At 37.6% G+C, this 19,094-nt stretch overlaps 1 protein-coding gene across 1 annotated transcript in view; it reads right to left on the minus strand.

The window, feature by feature from the left end:
- Positions 1 to 19,094, minus strand: part of LOC114523303 — a 38,064-nt gene that overhangs the window by 2,463 nt on the left and 16,507 nt on the right. Inside the window, exons 34-71 of the mRNA XM_028544181.1 lie at positions 18,675 to 18,743; positions 18,147 to 18,218; positions 17,986 to 18,057; positions 17,296 to 17,367; positions 16,743 to 16,808; positions 16,383 to 16,455; positions 16,151 to 16,245; positions 15,829 to 16,001; positions 15,214 to 15,582; positions 14,920 to 14,986; positions 14,392 to 14,700; positions 13,909 to 14,081; positions 13,612 to 13,706; positions 12,645 to 12,863; positions 12,034 to 12,345; positions 11,339 to 11,508; positions 10,459 to 10,706; positions 9,830 to 9,981; positions 9,455 to 9,517; positions 9,229 to 9,325; positions 8,640 to 8,834; positions 7,989 to 8,122; positions 7,223 to 7,429; positions 6,949 to 7,098; positions 6,697 to 6,801; positions 6,388 to 6,495; positions 5,689 to 5,848; positions 5,348 to 5,466; positions 5,121 to 5,179; positions 4,510 to 4,595; positions 4,266 to 4,379; positions 3,686 to 3,858; positions 3,446 to 3,497; positions 3,029 to 3,219; positions 2,804 to 2,878; positions 2,639 to 2,736; positions 1,508 to 1,651; positions 13 to 93 (exon numbers count right to left, since the gene is read on the minus strand). Of these exons, the coding sequence (XP_028399982.1) occupies positions 13 to 93; positions 1,508 to 1,651; positions 2,639 to 2,736; positions 2,804 to 2,878; positions 3,029 to 3,219; positions 3,446 to 3,497; positions 3,686 to 3,858; positions 4,266 to 4,379; positions 4,510 to 4,595; positions 5,121 to 5,179; positions 5,348 to 5,466; positions 5,689 to 5,848; positions 6,388 to 6,495; positions 6,697 to 6,801; positions 6,949 to 7,098; positions 7,223 to 7,429; positions 7,989 to 8,122; positions 8,640 to 8,834; positions 9,229 to 9,325; positions 9,455 to 9,517; positions 9,830 to 9,981; positions 10,459 to 10,706; positions 11,339 to 11,508; positions 12,034 to 12,345; positions 12,645 to 12,863; positions 13,612 to 13,706; positions 13,909 to 14,081; positions 14,392 to 14,700; positions 14,920 to 14,986; positions 15,214 to 15,582; positions 15,829 to 16,001; positions 16,151 to 16,245; positions 16,383 to 16,455; positions 16,743 to 16,808; positions 17,296 to 17,367; positions 17,986 to 18,057; positions 18,147 to 18,218; positions 18,675 to 18,743 (5,217 nt within the window). The remainder of the gene's footprint in view (positions 1 to 12; positions 94 to 1,507; positions 1,652 to 2,638; positions 2,737 to 2,803; positions 2,879 to 3,028; positions 3,220 to 3,445; positions 3,498 to 3,685; positions 3,859 to 4,265; positions 4,380 to 4,509; positions 4,596 to 5,120; positions 5,180 to 5,347; positions 5,467 to 5,688; positions 5,849 to 6,387; positions 6,496 to 6,696; positions 6,802 to 6,948; positions 7,099 to 7,222; positions 7,430 to 7,988; positions 8,123 to 8,639; positions 8,835 to 9,228; positions 9,326 to 9,454; positions 9,518 to 9,829; positions 9,982 to 10,458; positions 10,707 to 11,338; positions 11,509 to 12,033; positions 12,346 to 12,644; positions 12,864 to 13,611; positions 13,707 to 13,908; positions 14,082 to 14,391; positions 14,701 to 14,919; positions 14,987 to 15,213; positions 15,583 to 15,828; positions 16,002 to 16,150; positions 16,246 to 16,382; positions 16,456 to 16,742; positions 16,809 to 17,295; positions 17,368 to 17,985; positions 18,058 to 18,146; positions 18,219 to 18,674; positions 18,744 to 19,094) is intronic.

Consider the following 19,094-nt stretch of genomic DNA (forward strand, 5'->3'; position numbering starts at 1 on the left):
TAAAAGACCAACCTGTCAGTAAGTTGAAGCTCCTTAGCGGAAGGCAACGAGACATAATCGCCAACTCCGTCAAACTTTAGCGCATGGTTTTCCCTGAAACACGAATTAAACATACGATAGTATAAATATTATGTCGTTAATCCAGTCACTTTTTCACGGCCTTTTATTGGAATTTTGTTTTATCGAAATATTTTTTACGTGGACTGGTGCAACTGTTATTATGAAGTGTAGTGTGTAAATTAAAGGTAATTGATGCAACTGTACAGGAAAATTGCACACAACATCTTCATCAATAACAACAGTTGTGCCAATCCACGTCAGTAAAATTGGCTGACGCGCAAAATTAATCTCTTGCTAATACACCTTTTGCATTATAGACTACTTTTTGATCTATGCAAGGAAATGCAAGGTATAAAAGTACACAATTTTGCAAGACTATATATATTTTCCGTATTTCGCAGCTAAACTTTGCATTTCTACAAATTTCAGTTCGCTCTATTCAGCTGTAGTGATTTGATTGTATTTCCTTCAATTTGGATAAAAATATAGTCTAAAATGCAAAAGGTCTATTATTTATTGATAGCTCGGCCATGGTCGAATTCGCCATTTTCCGGCGGACTCGACCATGGACGAATACGCCATTTTCTGGCGAACTCAACCATGGTCGAGTTCGCCATTTTCCGGCAAACTCGACCATGGTCGAATTCGCCATCTTCCGGCAAACTCGACCATGGTCGAATACGCCATTTTCCGGCGGACTCGACCAAATACACCATTTTCTGGCGGACTCGACCATGGTCGAATTCGCCATTTTCTGGCGGACTCGAGCATGGTCGAATTCGCCATTTTGCGGCAAACTCGACCATGGTCGAATACGCCATTTTTTCCGGCCGACTCGACCATGGTCGAATACACCATTTTCTGGCGGACTCGAGCATGGTCGAATTCGCCATTTTCCGGCAAACTCGACCATGGTCGAATACGCCGTTTTCCCCGGCCGACTCGACCATGGTCGAATGCGCCATTTTCTGGCGGACTCGACCATGATTGAATGCGCCATTTTCCGGCGGATTCGACCATGGTCGAATACGCCATTTTCCGGCGGACTCACGTATTTCTTTATGAATATGATACATAATGAAAAGAAAATTTTAGTCTACCATGCATTCAGTTATTAATTATCAGAACGTGAATATAGCATTTACTGTTGCTGGCGTGCGAATTTCACCCTAAAATGCCCTAAATACAAAATAGAATTGTCTAAGGTTGTTTTTAACTAGGCCGAATTTTGCGGTTTGTTTGTTTGACGTGCCTGTGCACAGCCTGTAATATGCGCACCGTACTACGGTGCGTAATACAAGCTATGCACAGGCTAGTTTAAAAAAGCTGGAAAAAGACAAAGGAAAATTCTTCCTAGTCTATTAGTCTAAAACAGCTTATTCATGAATACGTGAGTTAACTTTCTCTTAATAGTAAAGAAAGAAATAACAAGCAGACAAGCTCATACCTATCCTGACAATTTGCTTGCAGCCTAGACCAAACAACATCCTTCTGTCCATACACAATTACCCCTAACCGCCCTCCTGTGATCGTGGTATCATAAATATCCCCAGAATCCGCGATAATAGAATCTCCGTTGTTAACAATCAGCCTGAATTTCAGGAAGAATATACGTATGTAACTATAAAAGGTTATGGTTTTCAAGTATACTTCACAATCTTAAAAGTGATAACCTAAAAAAATCCCAGTCAGCTCTAAAGAACAATTTTTAAGCCATTCTCTTTGAAGCCAAATTGACGTACAATTAAGGCCCTTTAAATATCCATGGCCAGAAATTGCGGACATCGAATATGCAGATTGCCGTAGCAAATTTGCATATCTGTTCAAATATTATTCGTTTGCAGAACTATAAATTATATTGCGCATTCTTAAATTTCGCAAAATTTAAGAAAATCATTGCATCTTTGCAATTTGCCCTGGTTGTTTCTTGTAATTCGTGTCATATTAAAGATCCTGAGGTAATATTTTGCTGGTAAAGGTTTATGTTGGCTCTGCATTTTTATTTTATTTCTACGCTATTACGGTTTTTGTTTTATATGGTATTCAACGTGATAAATAATCAAACTTTTTTTTGAAAATGCAGGACGAATACTGATAAAATATTTTGAAATACTATATAAAAATATTAAGATTAACTTGCTCTGCAACGAGTAATTAAGGCAAATTATAATTGACCTACCTAAAGGTGTATTTTTAGCGTTTAGTACTGTGCACATTACAGTTTACTATAAACTCACGAAGCTTTATTTTGACACCATATGCAAATTTAGGCGGAAGTAGAATGTTAATTATGTCCGAATTTTCTGGCCATGACGCTTTCATTCTGAGCGTGATCATCAATACGATTTTTTGACGAATAAAAATATTGATCCTTATGAGACTGTATATGTCACGACCACGTCTTGAAACTGAGATTTCTGCCTGCTGTAACATGCATGTGTTTATTGCTACATAAAAAATTTGCGTACAAAAAATGCATATTGTGCTGCACTATTCTTAAGTTTTCTCTTCTTGATATATATCAGACTGAAAGGGTATATCACAACTGAAAGAGTATATCAGATGTACCAAACTGTACCTTATTTTGCCAACAGAAGGACGATATTTGAGATAAAATCTATAAGGAGTTCTGTGTTCCCATCCTTGCATAAGAGGATCGTGCCAGAGTACCGAAACCTTAAAAAAAATATCGGCAAAATGAGTGTTATAATGACGTTCGGTAGCTTCACTATCCAGACTTTACCTGGTCTACGGTCTCTCTGGAATGCCACAAAGCTTGAGCTAGAACATCGCTGGGACCAGTAGCACTGTTTATGAGCTACATATAGCAAGTTAAATAAAATAATAATGAATGATAGAGAGCGATACGCCCCCCCCCCTTTAAAAAAATTGAACCTCACAAAAATGTTTTGTGATTTTCCAAAGACAACTGAAATATGACAAATTGGCATATCTTCCAAACATATACCTTTAATTGAAGACCTTTAATACCAGCTTTGTACGTTTTCTCCTCGAGATTCAGATTCTTATGTCGCCACAGGACCGCGTAAAACTTTCTATTCGACTGATAACCGAAAACAAAACCGATGTAATTCAGTCCCTCGTGCGTATTTACGAACATCGTACCAGAGAAATCAACAGGCCCATAGCGTTGATTACCTGCAATATTGCATGGCATAGAAACGTAAATGGCAAATGTGTCCAGTAAATATAAAAAAAATAAAGATAGCCAGTAATAGCCGATTTTACACAAGGTATTGTGTCAAATTTAGTGTCAAGGGCAAAAACCTGTCAAACGTGTCAAAATGTTTTTACTGATTTTCAAGTCAAAAACACAGTCGATCAGGTGGCGTTGACATTTCATAGGAGAAAAACGGTGCCATACCTATCAACATTGATGGACTGCTTCTATTGGACGAATATTGAATATCTCGGCCCTATACAAAACGATAATAATGTTTAAAATTTGCAATGAGCATTAGCCAGCCACATCTTCTCATAAGTTGCAAAAGAAATCCTGGACGTCCGCTTCGTTTAATGTTGTGGAAACCATTTCTTTTGGCCGTCACTTTATGAAAAACATCTAATAAGGGAATGTTGTTTTTTCAATGATCAACGTCATTACCTCGTTTGAAACTTTCCACAAATTATCATCGGCCTGCTGCCCATCAAGCCATACAATAAAGTTTTCCTCGAATGACGTTTTATGAATATTCGCAACATGTGGACATGAATCCTTCTCGTCGGAGTAACCATCCCCGTCAAAATCTTTGACGCAAAGATCACCAACCTCAACACCTGATCAACGACACAAAATTGAATGAGATTGATATCGGTAACAATCAACATCGGTCTTGCGGAGGGCAAACCAGCTAGAGCTAGCCCGTAGTCAATTCTCTAAGAGGTCTTCATTTGATGGAAACCGAAACATTTCTAAACAATAAACTTCGTATCTAGACTCATTATAAGCATGATAAAATTACTGGATGCCGATTGGTTGAGAGTAGTACAGATATTTCCGCATTTGTTGTTGTTCAGTACAATTAAAAATAAAAATGGCGGAAAGTTATGTGCATCCAAACAAAACACCCTAAAAATGATCAGAAAGATGAACATATCGTTACGCAATTAATACATACAATACGCGGCACGTCCACCCCCTACCCGATTTTTACTCACACTACAGCTAATGATTGATGACCTACCAAAAGCATCGAATGTTAGGTTAACATGTTTCTGATCAGGATTTTTCACTAAAGGGCAGTTGTCATCGGCGTCCAATACGCCATCGCCGTCGCTGTCGTCATCACATGCGTCCCCTGCACAAAATGACATAAAGTTCTCTGTATTAGAAAGTAATTAGCTCTATCTTCAACAAGTTTCAGTTTCAAAATGTTAATGTCAATGTAAAATTCATAATTCAAATTAATTATATTAAAGTATACTCACCAGAATCATCGTTATCTTTGTCTGCTTGCTCAGCATTTGGAAGGTTGACACAATTATCATAATCATTAAAAACACTATCACCATCCCTATTAAAAGATGAGGAATCGTATTAAGAGATTTCCACCTGATTTCCAATCTATTGCCTGAGATTAAAAAAGTGTGCTGCATGGAGGGTGAAATGTATAAAGGATGTCTACAAAAGGTAGTTTCAAACAATAAGAAATGCATTGAGAAAATAAGAAATGCATTTCATGTGACTCAGTTTGGAAAACAATGTCGAAGTCGTACCAAAGTGCGGGTGTGCGGCTAGTGCGGGTGTGCGGCTAGTGCGGGTAGCATCGGGAAGAAAGTTCAAGGATGGTTTACTATAAAATGGAGGATTCCATTCAATGATGCAAATAGAAAACTTTAGTTTAGAAGATTTTTTTACTTTAGCAAACATATAAATTGGGACAACCAAATCATTGCAGCCCAGCTATGCCAAATAGTGTTTCATAATTTTTGATGGTTGAATTAATGGTTGAAGGCTTGAATCGCCGGATAGTACTAACAGATTTTTAAACCAGTTTAAAGAATACTTATAATATATTATTAGAGCATAATCAGCACACCTATCTGTTCCAGTTGAGAGATCACACAAATCTCCATAGCCGTTCTGATTACTGTCACGCTAAAGGGAAGATTTTCCAACGTAAATATTTTTGCAAGTCATTAAATAGTTATATATAAAAAATATTTTATTATAGTATCTTATGTATTATCTTATTTTATCATGCATATAGCAACTCAAATTATAACTTATTACCTAGTGTCACTATGTAAAGGCCCTGTTTAATACCTGATTGCTATTTGAATTTTTGGGACAATTATCGCATTTATCACCGATACCATCACCATCTGTGTCTGTTTGATCTGTAGTATTCAGCTGGGGACATCTGTCATTCACATTTTGAAAACCTAAATTATATTTATCATGGATTTGAATTCGGACACGAAAAATATGTTCAAACAACATGCATGAGCATTCAAAGGTCGAGCATTTTTTCGTGTAGGAAAATTACCATTTAACAAACTTTGCCAAAGTGAAAAATAAATTTTGATTTATACACAATAAGATATATAAGCAGCTCTTGAACAGTTGATGATGGCCACAGTCTAATAGTAGAATACAAATCTCACCATCCCCGTCTATGTCATTATCACAACCATCTCCGACTCCATCTCTATCGAGGTCCCTCTGATCTGTATTTTTCACAAACTTGCAGTTATCGCAAGCATCACCAACATCGTCATTATCGCTGTCTTTCTGATCATCGTTTGCAGTGAAGGGACAGTTATCCTGAAGAAAAATTATTTGACATGCTCCAATAAATACATATAAATACTCCTTACTGAGCGAGAGGTTCGGATGGGGAGATCCTTGTGTTCTGTAGTTGACGTAAAGTTGCTGTGTTTTCTAGTATGTGTGTGGTATCCTATTTTGTGTTTTTCAGTACAGCCACCCCCACAGATGTAGCCGAATTGTTCGCCCCCTAGAAATATTCTGTGTTCTTTAGTTTGTGTATAGTTCTCGTATAGCGCGTATTTACTAGTTTGTGTGAAGTTTCCGTGCTTTTGTGTGCTGTAGATTGTGTAATTTCCGTAGTCTTCTATCTTTTCGAAATAGTTTCCGTATAGCTTGTGCTGTATAGTTTGTGTGTAGTTTCGCTGTTTTTGTGTTCTTTAGATTGTGTAGTTTCTGCAGTCGGTGTTATATGTAGTTTCCACAGTTTGTGTCTCGTAGTTTCTGTTCAAAGAATTTTTAACATTGTTATCATATACATAAAAATAATGATGTTATAAATCTTGACTTTCATAATAACAACATTTTAAACTTACATCAACATCTGGGATATTATCATTGTCATCATCAGAATCACAATCATCGCCATCACTATCGTCATCATTATCACCTTGGCCTTCGTTAGGAACATACGGACAGTTGTCCTTAAAAAAAGGACACACCGGATAAAAACATCAGATTTTTGTCCGTGAACTAAACATGAAACAGCAGACTTCAAATTGTACGTGTACAGCTTTTCAATTCAAGATGGGAAATATGGTGCAGTGCGCTGGTTTACTTCATAATTCTCTCAAGAAATTACGGGTTGACAGATACATATCATCTTGAAACAACCTCGCGCTTACCATCTTGCAAGGCGGAACGAAACAACTTAAAGGTTTATCTGGTATTCCATCTAAATCAGTATCTGGTCCACACTCCTTACCATCACCTCCAAAACCATCTTTACACTATAAAACAGGTGTACAGACAGCAATACATTGAATATATTAGGATCAACTTAAAGTCAACTGACAACGTTAGTAATGAGGTTAATAATTCGTAGTACTTAATAGTTGATGGAGTGCAGCAGATAAAACTGACTTAGTTAGTATTACCTCGCATGTGTAGCGCCCGGATCCCTGCGAAGTGCATGTTGCATTGGCATGGCAATCGCTGACGCCTGCATCGCAGAAGTCTCCTGGGACACATCCACTGTATCCATTGCCAATAAAACCTGCATTACAAGCACCGCACTTGTAGCTGCCCTAAAGAGAGATAATTATAGTCAAATATAGTCATGGCATATTTCTATTTCCGAACAACGTTATATGTCAGTTTTCAACGAAAACTTTATTTCCCTACATCTACATTGCTTCTTGGGTTACTCACAATTGTGTTAACGCATTTCGCATTCTTATCGCACAAGTGACTCCCTTCTGAACATTCATCTATATCTTCACAGACTTGCTTTGTCTTTGCTTGATGAAGACCAATCCCCGAGGGGGCGCTTCCCCGGTGACCAGATGGACACCCGCCACAGCGATAGCCAGGTGAAAGATTTGTGCAGGTTGAGTTGCAGGGCGATGCACGGGAACACTGAGAAATTAAAATGTTAAAAAAAAATAATACAAAACATAATTCGAAAACTTTTTATAAGATAGCCTTTTTAAACTGAATTGAGTTTGTAAGTAAATGAGTGAAATGAGTTTGCAACTAAATGAGTTTGTGAAAATTCGATCCCCGATTTTAAAATCATCATTATGATATGACATATCGGTAACGTTTGTCTCTCCGATGATGATTTTCAAGTAAACTCGAAATATGTCCAACTCATAATCATTCTCCTCTTGTCTTCGTCAACATTTTGTTTTCAACATGTATGTTGATATTTTACATACATGTTGATACTAAAGCCTGGATCTCATATGTCACCGACGGTCGGCGATGGCTATTGTCGGTGATCAATGATGAATTAAGCGCTTTGTTATTTTGAATAAAATTAATTTTCTTCGTCAATGGCCACATGCAATACGTCGTTGACTATCAGCGACATATGAGAACCAGGCCTAATGTTAATATTTCAAACCACATCGAGGAGGTCGCAATAATCTGCATGCTTACTAACTTTGTTACAATACAAAAAAAAATACAAAACCTCGTCAATGTCGATACAGGCGGTTCCATTCCCTTCATACCCCGGAGGACAATCTCCACATTGATAATTTCCATAGTCTAAATTCCGACACGTTACTCCTTTGAAACACGGCGAAGGTACAGTCAAACATGGACCTGAAGGAAATTCTTCATCAACTAAGACAATCATAACAACTTATAGGCAAACTAGTAAATGCAACATCAATCATGCTCGAGATTTTCAGGCAGGGATGCTTTGTGTTTATTGAACGTGTATAGTTAGAAACATAGGATTATTAAGACCAAATCTATAATTAAGTTAGGCATTATATAATTAGATTACTGTATTAATGACCAAAAAGTCGGAATTTTGTTTTGAATTAATTGGCAATTGAATTAATTTTTCAGACTATCCCAATCAGAATCAGGAGCTGACCCAGCATTTATGGTCACAGATGCGAAATTTTTATACAATACAGCAGCACATGCATCTAGAGGGGTTCTCGAAACTAAAACCTCGCAAATGCTATTTCGAGCGTTCTGAGCAAAGTGTTTTATTAAAAAATCGTGTATCCAAATATACCGATTTTTAAATAAAACTTTCAGAATGCCTAAACTTTTAAACGAAATCCCTCCTTGTTTTGATGATCAGTTTACATTACATGTAACTTACATTGACTGGGAGTGACGCATGTCTTACATAGACCACAGAATGGAAAATTCCCTTCTTCTGCCCACTCACGCACGTGACAGGCACGACAAGTGTTCTTTCGATAAGTGCTGGTGTATCCCGCGGGACAACATGCGCAGGTCGTGGCACGCGTGATGTTGTTGTAGCTACCAGGAGGACATAATTGGCATGGAAAACCTTAAATACACGAGGCACGTGTTTATAACATACTACCGTTGGGCAGGCAATTTATGGCATGCAAATTTTTAAATTTGAAGGCCTTCACATGGTTTTCGAACGAACTTGAACTTTTTCGCAGAACGAACTTGACTTTCCCGTAAGTTAAGTTTGTACGTCATGAACATCACTAGCCTATATTTAATTTGTGCCAGGTCCATTCTATGTGGTACGTAACGGTTATAAACAACAAATTTTTGTTTCATGCCTACGTCCCTATTAAAAAACCGCGGATAGACACGAGTCTCTCAACCAAATCAATTACATTGCATGCACATCTGTGGCGAACAACACTGAGCAACGGAACTATAATAATTTATAGTCATCAATATCTTTTTGATACAGAAAATCGTACCAGTGCCGTTGCTGTAGGTTCCAGGGTCACAATCCATTCGTTTCCCATTGAAACAAACCGTACCAGGCTCACAAGCATTGCACTTCTCTGGGCAGAACTGAGAAAAGAGGATGACTAATGGCAGATATACATATGGGAAATAGTTCTGACGTGTGATAGTTGTCGTAGACCGAAAAAGATAACAAGAAATTGAAGTGTATCTACCGAGATAAAACTTTTTACTTACGCTCTCGTTACACGCGATCCATGTGTCTGCTGGGCATGGCAAGGCAGTACCATTGTGGCACAGCTAAAATTTAAGCAGGGATCACTCAGGGAAAAATTTGTGATAAACGTAAAGGTTGTCATAGAAAATAAGGCTAAATAGCACACGCTGGTTGGTCGGGTAGGTAAAAAATTTTTAATTGTACTAAACCAGGCTCTGTGACAGACATAAAGTGCCTTAGTTTAGTAGTTAAAGCTAGCTTTCAAATCAATCTTTGGATTCTGACTTATCTAAGATAGATTTTGTGGATCTATTTTAGTCAGATTTCTCAACCTAACTTTTCAATTTGAATGCATGCACACAACCGCAGGACTACGCCCAAGTATAAATTCTTACCCAGCCTTCAGGACATTTATCGCACTTTCTCGCACCAGCAAATGAATATTCAGTAGGTGAAAATTTTCCACAAGGTAATTCCGTCCCATCCCCGACACAGTAGTAACCTGTACGACAACGTCGGCACATTGGCTTATGTGTTGAGTTTAGAGCTGAAGAAAACGAAAATTAATCATTCAATAGAAGGTTGCTATAGTGTTAACCCTTTGAAATAACCCATTCAATCTGGCTACGTATTTATTTATGTAAAACGACAAATTCACAAGAAAACCGTGATAGTCAATGTTTGATCTCTCACTTTTTACACCAAATTGATGTATGTTGTTTGCAAGATATATTTCTCTACAGCGTAGTAGGGTCTTTCCTAGTACGGTTTGTGATCTACCGCATTTTAACGAAAATAAACAATCACGAGGAAATTGTATAAAATCATTAATCATTAATGTCGTGTAATACACACGGCATATACAAATTCCTCGTGAACACGCCTTGCGATTGGCGTATGAATGCAATTTAATTAAATGATGTAATTAACCATGTCAACAAATGCACTGATTAAAATTTACGGATATTTTGAAGTTCTCCAAGAAAATGATCAAATAAACTTATAAGCCACACGATTTACTTACGATATATAGACCCTGTAAGATTCGGAGCTCGTAAGAACACTTCCCCAGAGGTATTATTAACAACAAAGTTAGCATGACTAGTACAGGTAGCGTTGATGGTAACATTAACTGGTATAAAGTCACCACGTCTAGGGTTTCCGTTATCTACGGCATATATTTTGTATGTCCACTCCGTTTCCGTCGTCGTGTTAACCCAGATAACTTCAGTAAAGTTCCTAGTATGATAGCGAATACGGCTCACTTCGTGCCTATAACGAAAATGGGTAATTCTCTGGATCTCATGAAGCAGTTTGTTCCTAGAGCAGTTAAATGGCTTGGGAAGTGGATGACGGGGGGGGGGGCAGCTGTTGGACCGGCTGGCCTGTATCGGCTTCTGATTCGATTTTTAAACTCAAGTGTACAGTATTCACGTTTTGTAAATCTCTGTTAACTATACCGAATTGAATCATTAACAAACAACGGTATGCGTTGAATGAAAATCGAGACAGCATGCATTCAAAATTCTGACCAGAAATCCTGTTAGCAGTCATTGTTGCAAACTAAGAGCAGAAATATACTACTCGATATATGTGGTACGCCATTGGCAAGAATGATAAGACATTCGAATTAGATCATTATAATCTGTTAAAATTTGGAAGAGCAACATAGTCACCAGGGAAATGAAAGCCCATGCATGGTATTATTAGAATAATGCATCTAAATTCAGCTGGTTTTCCATTAAGTGAAATTATTCGCGTACATTACAAATTCTGCAAATGCGTGATTGGCCAGCGGAAACGCTTTTTGCAACGACGTTTTATCGCTGACCAATCGTGATGCCGGATTTCTTGTGTCGCACGAACAAATTTGCGTAATGAAAACGCGCTTTATGGCTAAATACCTTTCCGAAATACGTTGTGGATAATACGAAATCCGTGCATTATCACCGCTATCCAGATCTGTCGCTTTGATTATGAAGAACGCTGCCGGTACAAGAGGAGGGACTGGGGTAAAACTATAGGACACTCGTGGTAAGATAGGGCAGTTGTCGTTCACGTCTTGGACGATTATCTGAAACGATAATAGTTATACACATAGAAATACGGTACCCAACTCATTTTTACTTCACTCGCCTGAATATTTTTTATCACCGACAAAATATACAATAACATAATAATATAAAACCTATTTTCAAACCTTCGGAAGTATTTCAAGACGCCCGCTATATCTATGAATTCCATTAATAAGTTGGCACAAATTATACCACAGCCTTTAGTTTAATGTGTAGCATAAAATAAATAACACAAAAATGTTCAGCCAATAGTAATATTAAAACTGGCTTCCTGCATACACCATTGAATCAATACAACCACGCATGCACAACTCAAAATCAATATATTCGAGTGATTGCGCATGCTCGACAGATTTCGATTATTTTTACGATATGTGAACGTGAATATATAAATACACAGAACTCAATATCCAGGGTATAGCCATTTATAAAATGACTACTTTACTTCCTAATTCCGGGTTGGGTGCACTATTTCGCAAAAAGTTGAAGATACTGATTAGTAATTACGCAAAAACTATTTTTACCCGAATGGTGACGTTCCCTTGACGTCCACTTGCTTCTATTTGTAGCAAGAGTTCGTACTCTTTAGTGGCCTCGTAATCCAAACTTCTGGCTAATGTCAAAAACGCAGTGCGGTCACCAGATGGTATAGTAAATGTTTCCACGGTGGTTGATACATTCGCGATAGGTTGTGTGACGTTACTAGAGTTGGCGCACAATATCACTGTGTCTCCTGCGATGTTTACCGTTTCTTCGACAGGCGGCGTGGGGCTTGCTGGCGGAGTGTATGTCGAACGATTGATTGCGAACCTTCGTTGGTTGTTGCCGCTTAGAACCTGCAAGGAAGAATTCAAGCTTACATAAAAACGGTTTAGTATACCAGCCTGCAGAACCTCACGACAAGGTATAGATATTCAAATCAAAAGAATCAACAGGCAATAATTACAATTTCAGAGTTATTTGATATATAATTGATTAACTATACACAGAATAGACCTGTAACTGCATGGCCTAATAACTGCATGGCATTTTCAAGACATAAAATGAAATTCGCGTGAACATGAAAATGAGCAGAAGCAAATTCTGCATGTCAGTGAATAGATTAGCCATTTGTTCAGAACGTAAATAGACCTACGTTGATACTGTACTCTCCAGTCGTAAAATCGTCACCAATCGTAAATTCCTTCACCCGTGCGCCAATATGAAATGATTCTGGAATCGTAGCAAGGTAGTCGACAACTCGTGTTGGTTGCCATGGTTGCACAAACGAGGTGCCGCTGGCTTGGTACAGAAACAAAGACTGGCACAGAAACCTCTCTGCTAAGAAAACTTCCAGGCGATAAGGTACGCCAACCTGAACAATGAATAATATGTACAAACGACAGTCACAGCCAGTGGCGTACCCAGCCTGGCGATTTTGTCCCGCTATGTAAATTTCGATTTATTTCTAAGTCGAGTTAAAAATTCATTGTTTTGACAGTCAATGAACACCTTTATATTAGCATAGAGGAACAATATTAGCATAACGGGAAAAATCGCCAGGCTGGCTACGCTACTGGTCACAACAGATGCAATTAAGTTACAACGGCCGCGACAGTTCAAAACGCGATTAGCGCTTAACCCTTAGGTATCGAGCTAATATCGGATTTAACTTTAAGGGCTGCTTTTTTGCTCATTACTTCGCTATTTGGTTCAACCTCAATAAAGTAAAAAGCTGAGATTTGTGGGGAAACACATTTACCTAGCAAATCGGCTGTTGAAAATTTCATTTTCGGATTAGCGTGATCGGTTTTTGAATAACATCGCGGCAAAAGAAGTTTGGAAAATTGTAACTGATGACCAAAAATATTGGAAAGAATTCTAAAAGCTCCTTCACACCCAACCAAACTCATTGAGTGTAAGATATTAATCTATGCGTAAAGATTCCATGACGGCCTGGTCTACGCCAGATGAACAACGTTCACACCTCGGTCTAGACTTGGTCCAGGCCAGGTCAAAACACGTAGTGTAAACGCCACTTATGTCACACTCAACTAGTGTGAGCTTTTTGGCGATATAGTCTTCGTAAACTTCGTAAAATATTGTTTTTTTAAAATACATACGAGAAGATTCAGTTGCACTTTCTTCGCGCTTGGTTTGACATTTTCACAATTATGATGAGATAATACGCCTTCCTTGACTTCAATATTACCGTCTCCTGATAAAAGATGTGAAAAGAATTTTTGCTAAATAAATGGTTATCGTTTTTTTCTAACTGATCCAAAAACATCGATTCCATGATTCAGCGCCAGTTTTGGTAAACCATAGCGACACACCTATGTATAATATCTTGGTGTGACAACTGAATTTGAATATACTTTTTCATCATTTCAAGTTAATCGAGGAAAGCTATGCTTTACCTGAGGCAGCCTGCAGTTCAACAATCGCGCACGGGACCGAGCCATTCCCTGGATCATGAAACAGTTGGATCACAAGCTGCTTATTTATAAACACATAAAGCTCCTCCCCACCAGCGAATGTCAATATTTCGTTACCAGAATACGTGAAGGTATTTCTTGCTGCTGCTGTGAATCTATGGAACAAAATATTACGATTTTTAAAACAATTATTATACCCCGAAATTAGAACAGGAGCAGAGCTGAGCTTAATTTTCTCTAAATCTATAGACTCTCAAATTTTTTCGCTCTAATTTCGACTTATTTCATTTCAATCAGTTATATACTTGGAAAAACAAACTCAAATCGCTCACTGTCGTCAGTCTAATGGCAGAGTTCAACTGAGAACTGATTTGAATGAAATGAAGGTAAATCCGTTTTCTACCAGTTGTTTGAGACTAAAAATACCCGAACGGATGCTCTATAACATTGAGTTGATTTACTGACCCAAAATTTCTCAGCGCATTAGTCACGCAATCCCGTTGTCCCTCGGCCCTAAACCCCCGGCCATCTACCGGGAAAAATTTCGTCGAAAAATATCGATTGACACGATTTCCCTTTTTATCTACATCGTGAGTGCTCGTCAGTTCAATGGAATCCGTATAGTGCCGGTTCCTCACGGACTCACTCCTGAACCAGTCGGAGTGGCCCGGATGGCCGTCGTAATATAACCAGCTTTCAAACGGGCTCGCTATGTATCTTGGGTTAGGGAAAGGTCCATCGTAATTTACGCTGACAAAATCAGATTCTGAAGCTCTACAAAAAATATAAATGAAATTCTAAAGTCACATCTTATATTATCTTAATGATTCATAATTATTTCTTGATAAATCTGTCATACGTTAACGCTGACTGGATCAAGCACGGATACAGAGGAACAGTTGCCCCTGTTATTATGATCGCACCAAATGAAATCGTTTTGCAGCAGAAGACCACTATTCAGATTTGTTCGCTTTGGGTAGCTGTTGAACTTACTTAAAATCGTAATACGTAATGTCCAAATAATAATTTGAGGTGTTTGTCGTGGTGTTGACTATCGGTGCTACAAGAAAAAGAAATACCAATAAAATATTCTGCCTATCCCGCTTTCGTAGAGTACTAAACCCCAAAACTTGATGACTTTAAAATTGGTTTGTACCCATGATTTCGTTCGGTTAAATTCTCCATAAGGAAACGGTATTTAACCCACATTTCGTTCGCTGGGTAAACACGGTTAATCCTAGTTTGTCGGTAACAACAACGCTATCTAGTCATTCAAATTTAACTTACCTATACCCTCAATAGTAGTCTGAAGAACCGAATGACTATCCACGCTTGTCCTTGATATCACCTCTCTACTCCCATTCAAGACAACTTCAACAGTCTGCACAAAACACGAATAATCACTTCCTGCCAGAATACCGTCGATCTTGTTGAAAACAACCCACGTACGATTAGTGATCTGTTTCAAGATTTTATTCTCCGGCCCACGGCACGTAACAACATAAGTAAGATTGAGAGTCGTCGTATTATCGGAAAGCACTTGAAGTGTCCCGTTTGTTCCATTGAAGAACTCGACAGCATAAGTGTAAGCAGTTGGTACCCAGTCAACGCGCAATTGAAAATCTCCTGGTGTAGAGGCCTTCACGTTAACTGGAGCTAAATATATATTTCAATAACTTTATTTCTATGAAAAGCTTTTTCAAAAATATGTAACTGCTCATGATATTTCTCTTATAGTTGTATCACAAAGGTGCTAGAAAACTCTTTCCTCACTAGCTCAGTTATACCAAATTTAGGGGCATTTGCAAGGACTATAGTATATTATTTCATAGCCCGAATTCATTGGTAAACCTCCTCGAATATAGTGAAATCTCGGAAGTAGTTAGCCGGTGGAGTGCTTACCGCAAGTAAAGTCTCTTCTATCATAAGCTAAGTAGTTTTTAGGAAGAATAGCTCCCTGCACTCGAGACGGTTTGTCGCACAATGCTTGAGATCCCGCTGATACTACGTCTTTAACGGCAAGAATGGAGTTGAATACATTACAGCCACATGCTAGAGGATTATTGCCAAGCGTCCTGAAAACAGCGACACAGAAGAGTCGCGGTAAAGATATCAAATGTAAGAAGTGAAAGCGTGTGACGTTTACTATATATTTATGTTGAGTTAAAGGTTGAAAAACGGCACCTGGCAAACCAAAATTATACTAATACCGAACAATATTTACTGACTTACAAAATTGCTTTCCACTTGCGCGTTTTTCATGGTGCACGTACAAGCATGTAAAAGTCTAAGCGAATATTTTAGTATGCATTTATTTACCTTAATGTTAAACAATAAAAGTTTAAAATTTTACGTGCGTATGAAAAACGCGCAAGTGAAAAGAAGACCGTACACATTTTTTTTCGATATGGAATAGCACAATGCAAATGAAGGTTGACACGAATGGTAAAACTTACAAAGTAGCTAAGTTTTGGTAATTTACTAAAAGCCAGGATTCCCATCATTTGAAGATTGTTTCTTTCCAGATATCTAAATAGAAAAGATATGAAAATGATATGAAAAAAATGCAAGATATTTGTTAATCGCTACTATAGTAAGCAAATTTATTATTATTTGTTCAATTTGTTCAGCAGTCTCAACAATCGAATCTACGATGACAAGACTAAAAAATTATTCCTGCTTGAGTGGTGGCGAATGGAAAGTATTTCAGTGCAAAAAAACTATAATCATCGGTGGCGCCCCCCCCCCCCCCAGAATACATGTTTGATATTCGACTATTCTGATACTCGAAGAAGGTTAACGAACGCAGTGCTTACATTGTCCGAAGTTGAGGTAAAGATGGAAAAGTTGGGATATTTATTATTTGGTTGTCTTGCATGGAGCTAAAAAGAAAAAGAAAAAAAGGTCTTTTTAACCATTGTAAAATATGAGTAATGACTTCATGACTGTATATTGTTTAATACGTATCATAACGTATGCATAACAGCTACACGCGCATGACAATCGCGATGTTTAAAACAGGTATGAAAATAGTGCGAAGTCAACAGCAAGGATAAAATAAGGAGCAGCGGCTGACAGCTGTCATTGATGAGAAGAAGATCAGTAAGAGCAGAAGTGGGTCAAATGCACGAGAACGGAAGCACGAACTCTTGCAGGAAGGACAGAAACAGAAGAAAGAATAAGAGCAAAAACTGAAGAATATATAAGGAGAAGAAAAGACAAGAGGTGAGGAAGGTTCAGTTGCAAAAGAAACCAAAGATTAAGCAATAGCATGCAGATTCAGCGACAAAAGAAAGCAGCAGAGAGACCGACGAGATGGCTGGTAAAAACAACAGCACAAGATGTGATGGATGGTTCCAGGAGACTTACATTTCCCAGACGGAATTTAAGTTGTTAAAGGTTCCTTCTTCAATTTCTTTAATTTCATTACTTGTTAAATAGCTAAATTACAAGTATTAAAAATATTGAAAGACAACCAGTATGTTTCTGAGATATAATAGCAATAATAGTAAGGCATATGAACTGCTCCAAAGTTTTTAGTTAAAACACAAACTCACAAAATCGAAGCACTATTTGTGTTTTAGTTTTTCTACAAAATTGTCGTATGACTGAATATGCAGTCGCACTGGAATATTTGTGTAGGTCGCGGGGCGCCGCAAGAATGATAATTGGGCGGGGGTGGTGGTAAAATTAAAATATTCGTGTTATCCATAAATAATGGTATTTATTCATTTCGAAATCAATTGTTCTTACAGCATGTGAACAAGAATATGTGAATATCTTCCCCCCTGCCACCCCCCATTATCGCTCTTGCGGCGCCCATGGTAGGTTCTGGGCTTTGTTTACGCAATGATCAACGGCGTAATATGTTGCACTAATTCCATAGAATGAAAATACATATTATATGCACGGTAATATGCTATATACTCATATTGTTTCCATCCATAGTATGGAAATGGCATTTAGTATGAATATTATAAACTTCCATGCTTTTCCAATTGACATCCATATTATTTCAACAATATTTCAATAAAACTAAAGTGAATGACATGGACTTACAGCCAATACAAATTTGTAAGCTTCTGAAATACATCTTTTTCCAACTTATTCAGCTTGTTTCTTCTCAAATTCCTTAATGAAAGAACATTGCTTCCTATATTATACACTGTTGTAGCACATTAACAAATTCAATCATTTTACAATAAAATACAAAAGCCTACAGCGTATGCAGGTTAGTTAAACTGTCCAAAGAACTGCTAGGCAATGACGGGATTTCGTTGTCACTTAAGTCCCTAGTAAAAAGAAAAACATTAAATATATAGCATTTTCTTATGTATCTATTGATAGATACTATACAGTATATCTATATTTATTTTATTCTTTTTAAAAGACTTTTTTGCAATCGTAATTGGGATACGAGTTTTGGTATCATACTAAATATTCCGGCTAAAATGGGTAAAATCAATTCGAAATTTGGTTGAAAATAAATCGCATTAACTTGCTTTAGTATATTCAAATCAAACGGGGAAAACGGGACATATGCTATATAAAATAAATTGGTAAAAACATGTTTCGACCAGCGTGTAATATTCCAAAAAATACACTTTCAATTTGATATAAAGACAACCATAATGCCAAGTGGGTGTAAGTATAGGAAAAATAACTTCGAAAACAAACGTGATCATAAGATTTGGAAGCAAGTGATTTAGGGGAGTCAATTGCGTAGGTGAGGAAGTCTGTTCACTTACAAATCTCGGGGATTTAATCTCTTTAAAGCATCAAAAGGAAAAATCACCAACTTGTTTTTGAAAAGCTTCCTGTAAAGATATTAAAAGCATTAAATTTTGAAGGGAAATGCGTGTCAAAGTTGAACTAGTTGAAAAAATTTACTTTCTATTCTCTTTCGATATACTACACGTTCATCCCTGACGCCAGTTTTGCATGCAATATGTTGCAACCCAGGCAGGGATTGATGGCATTAAAACAAGCCATGGAAGTATGAAATCAACTCATGAAATCAGGTGTTTTGGGGTAAACTTCAAATAAACTGCAAAGTGGGTACCTCAAAATTAACTTAACTAACATGTATCGAGTACATTCCTTAAGTTTTATATGTCGTTAACAAGAATAACAGTTACATTCTTAAATGACTCGAGTTACACAAGAGA

The sequence above is a fragment of the Dendronephthya gigantea genome, unplaced genomic scaffold (assembly GCF_004324835.1).
Source record: "Dendronephthya gigantea isolate DGI-Jeju-01 unplaced genomic scaffold, DenGig_1.0 000027F, whole genome shotgun sequence".
Classification (NCBI taxonomy): Eukaryota; Metazoa; Cnidaria; class Anthozoa; order Malacalcyonacea; family Nephtheidae; genus Dendronephthya; species Dendronephthya gigantea.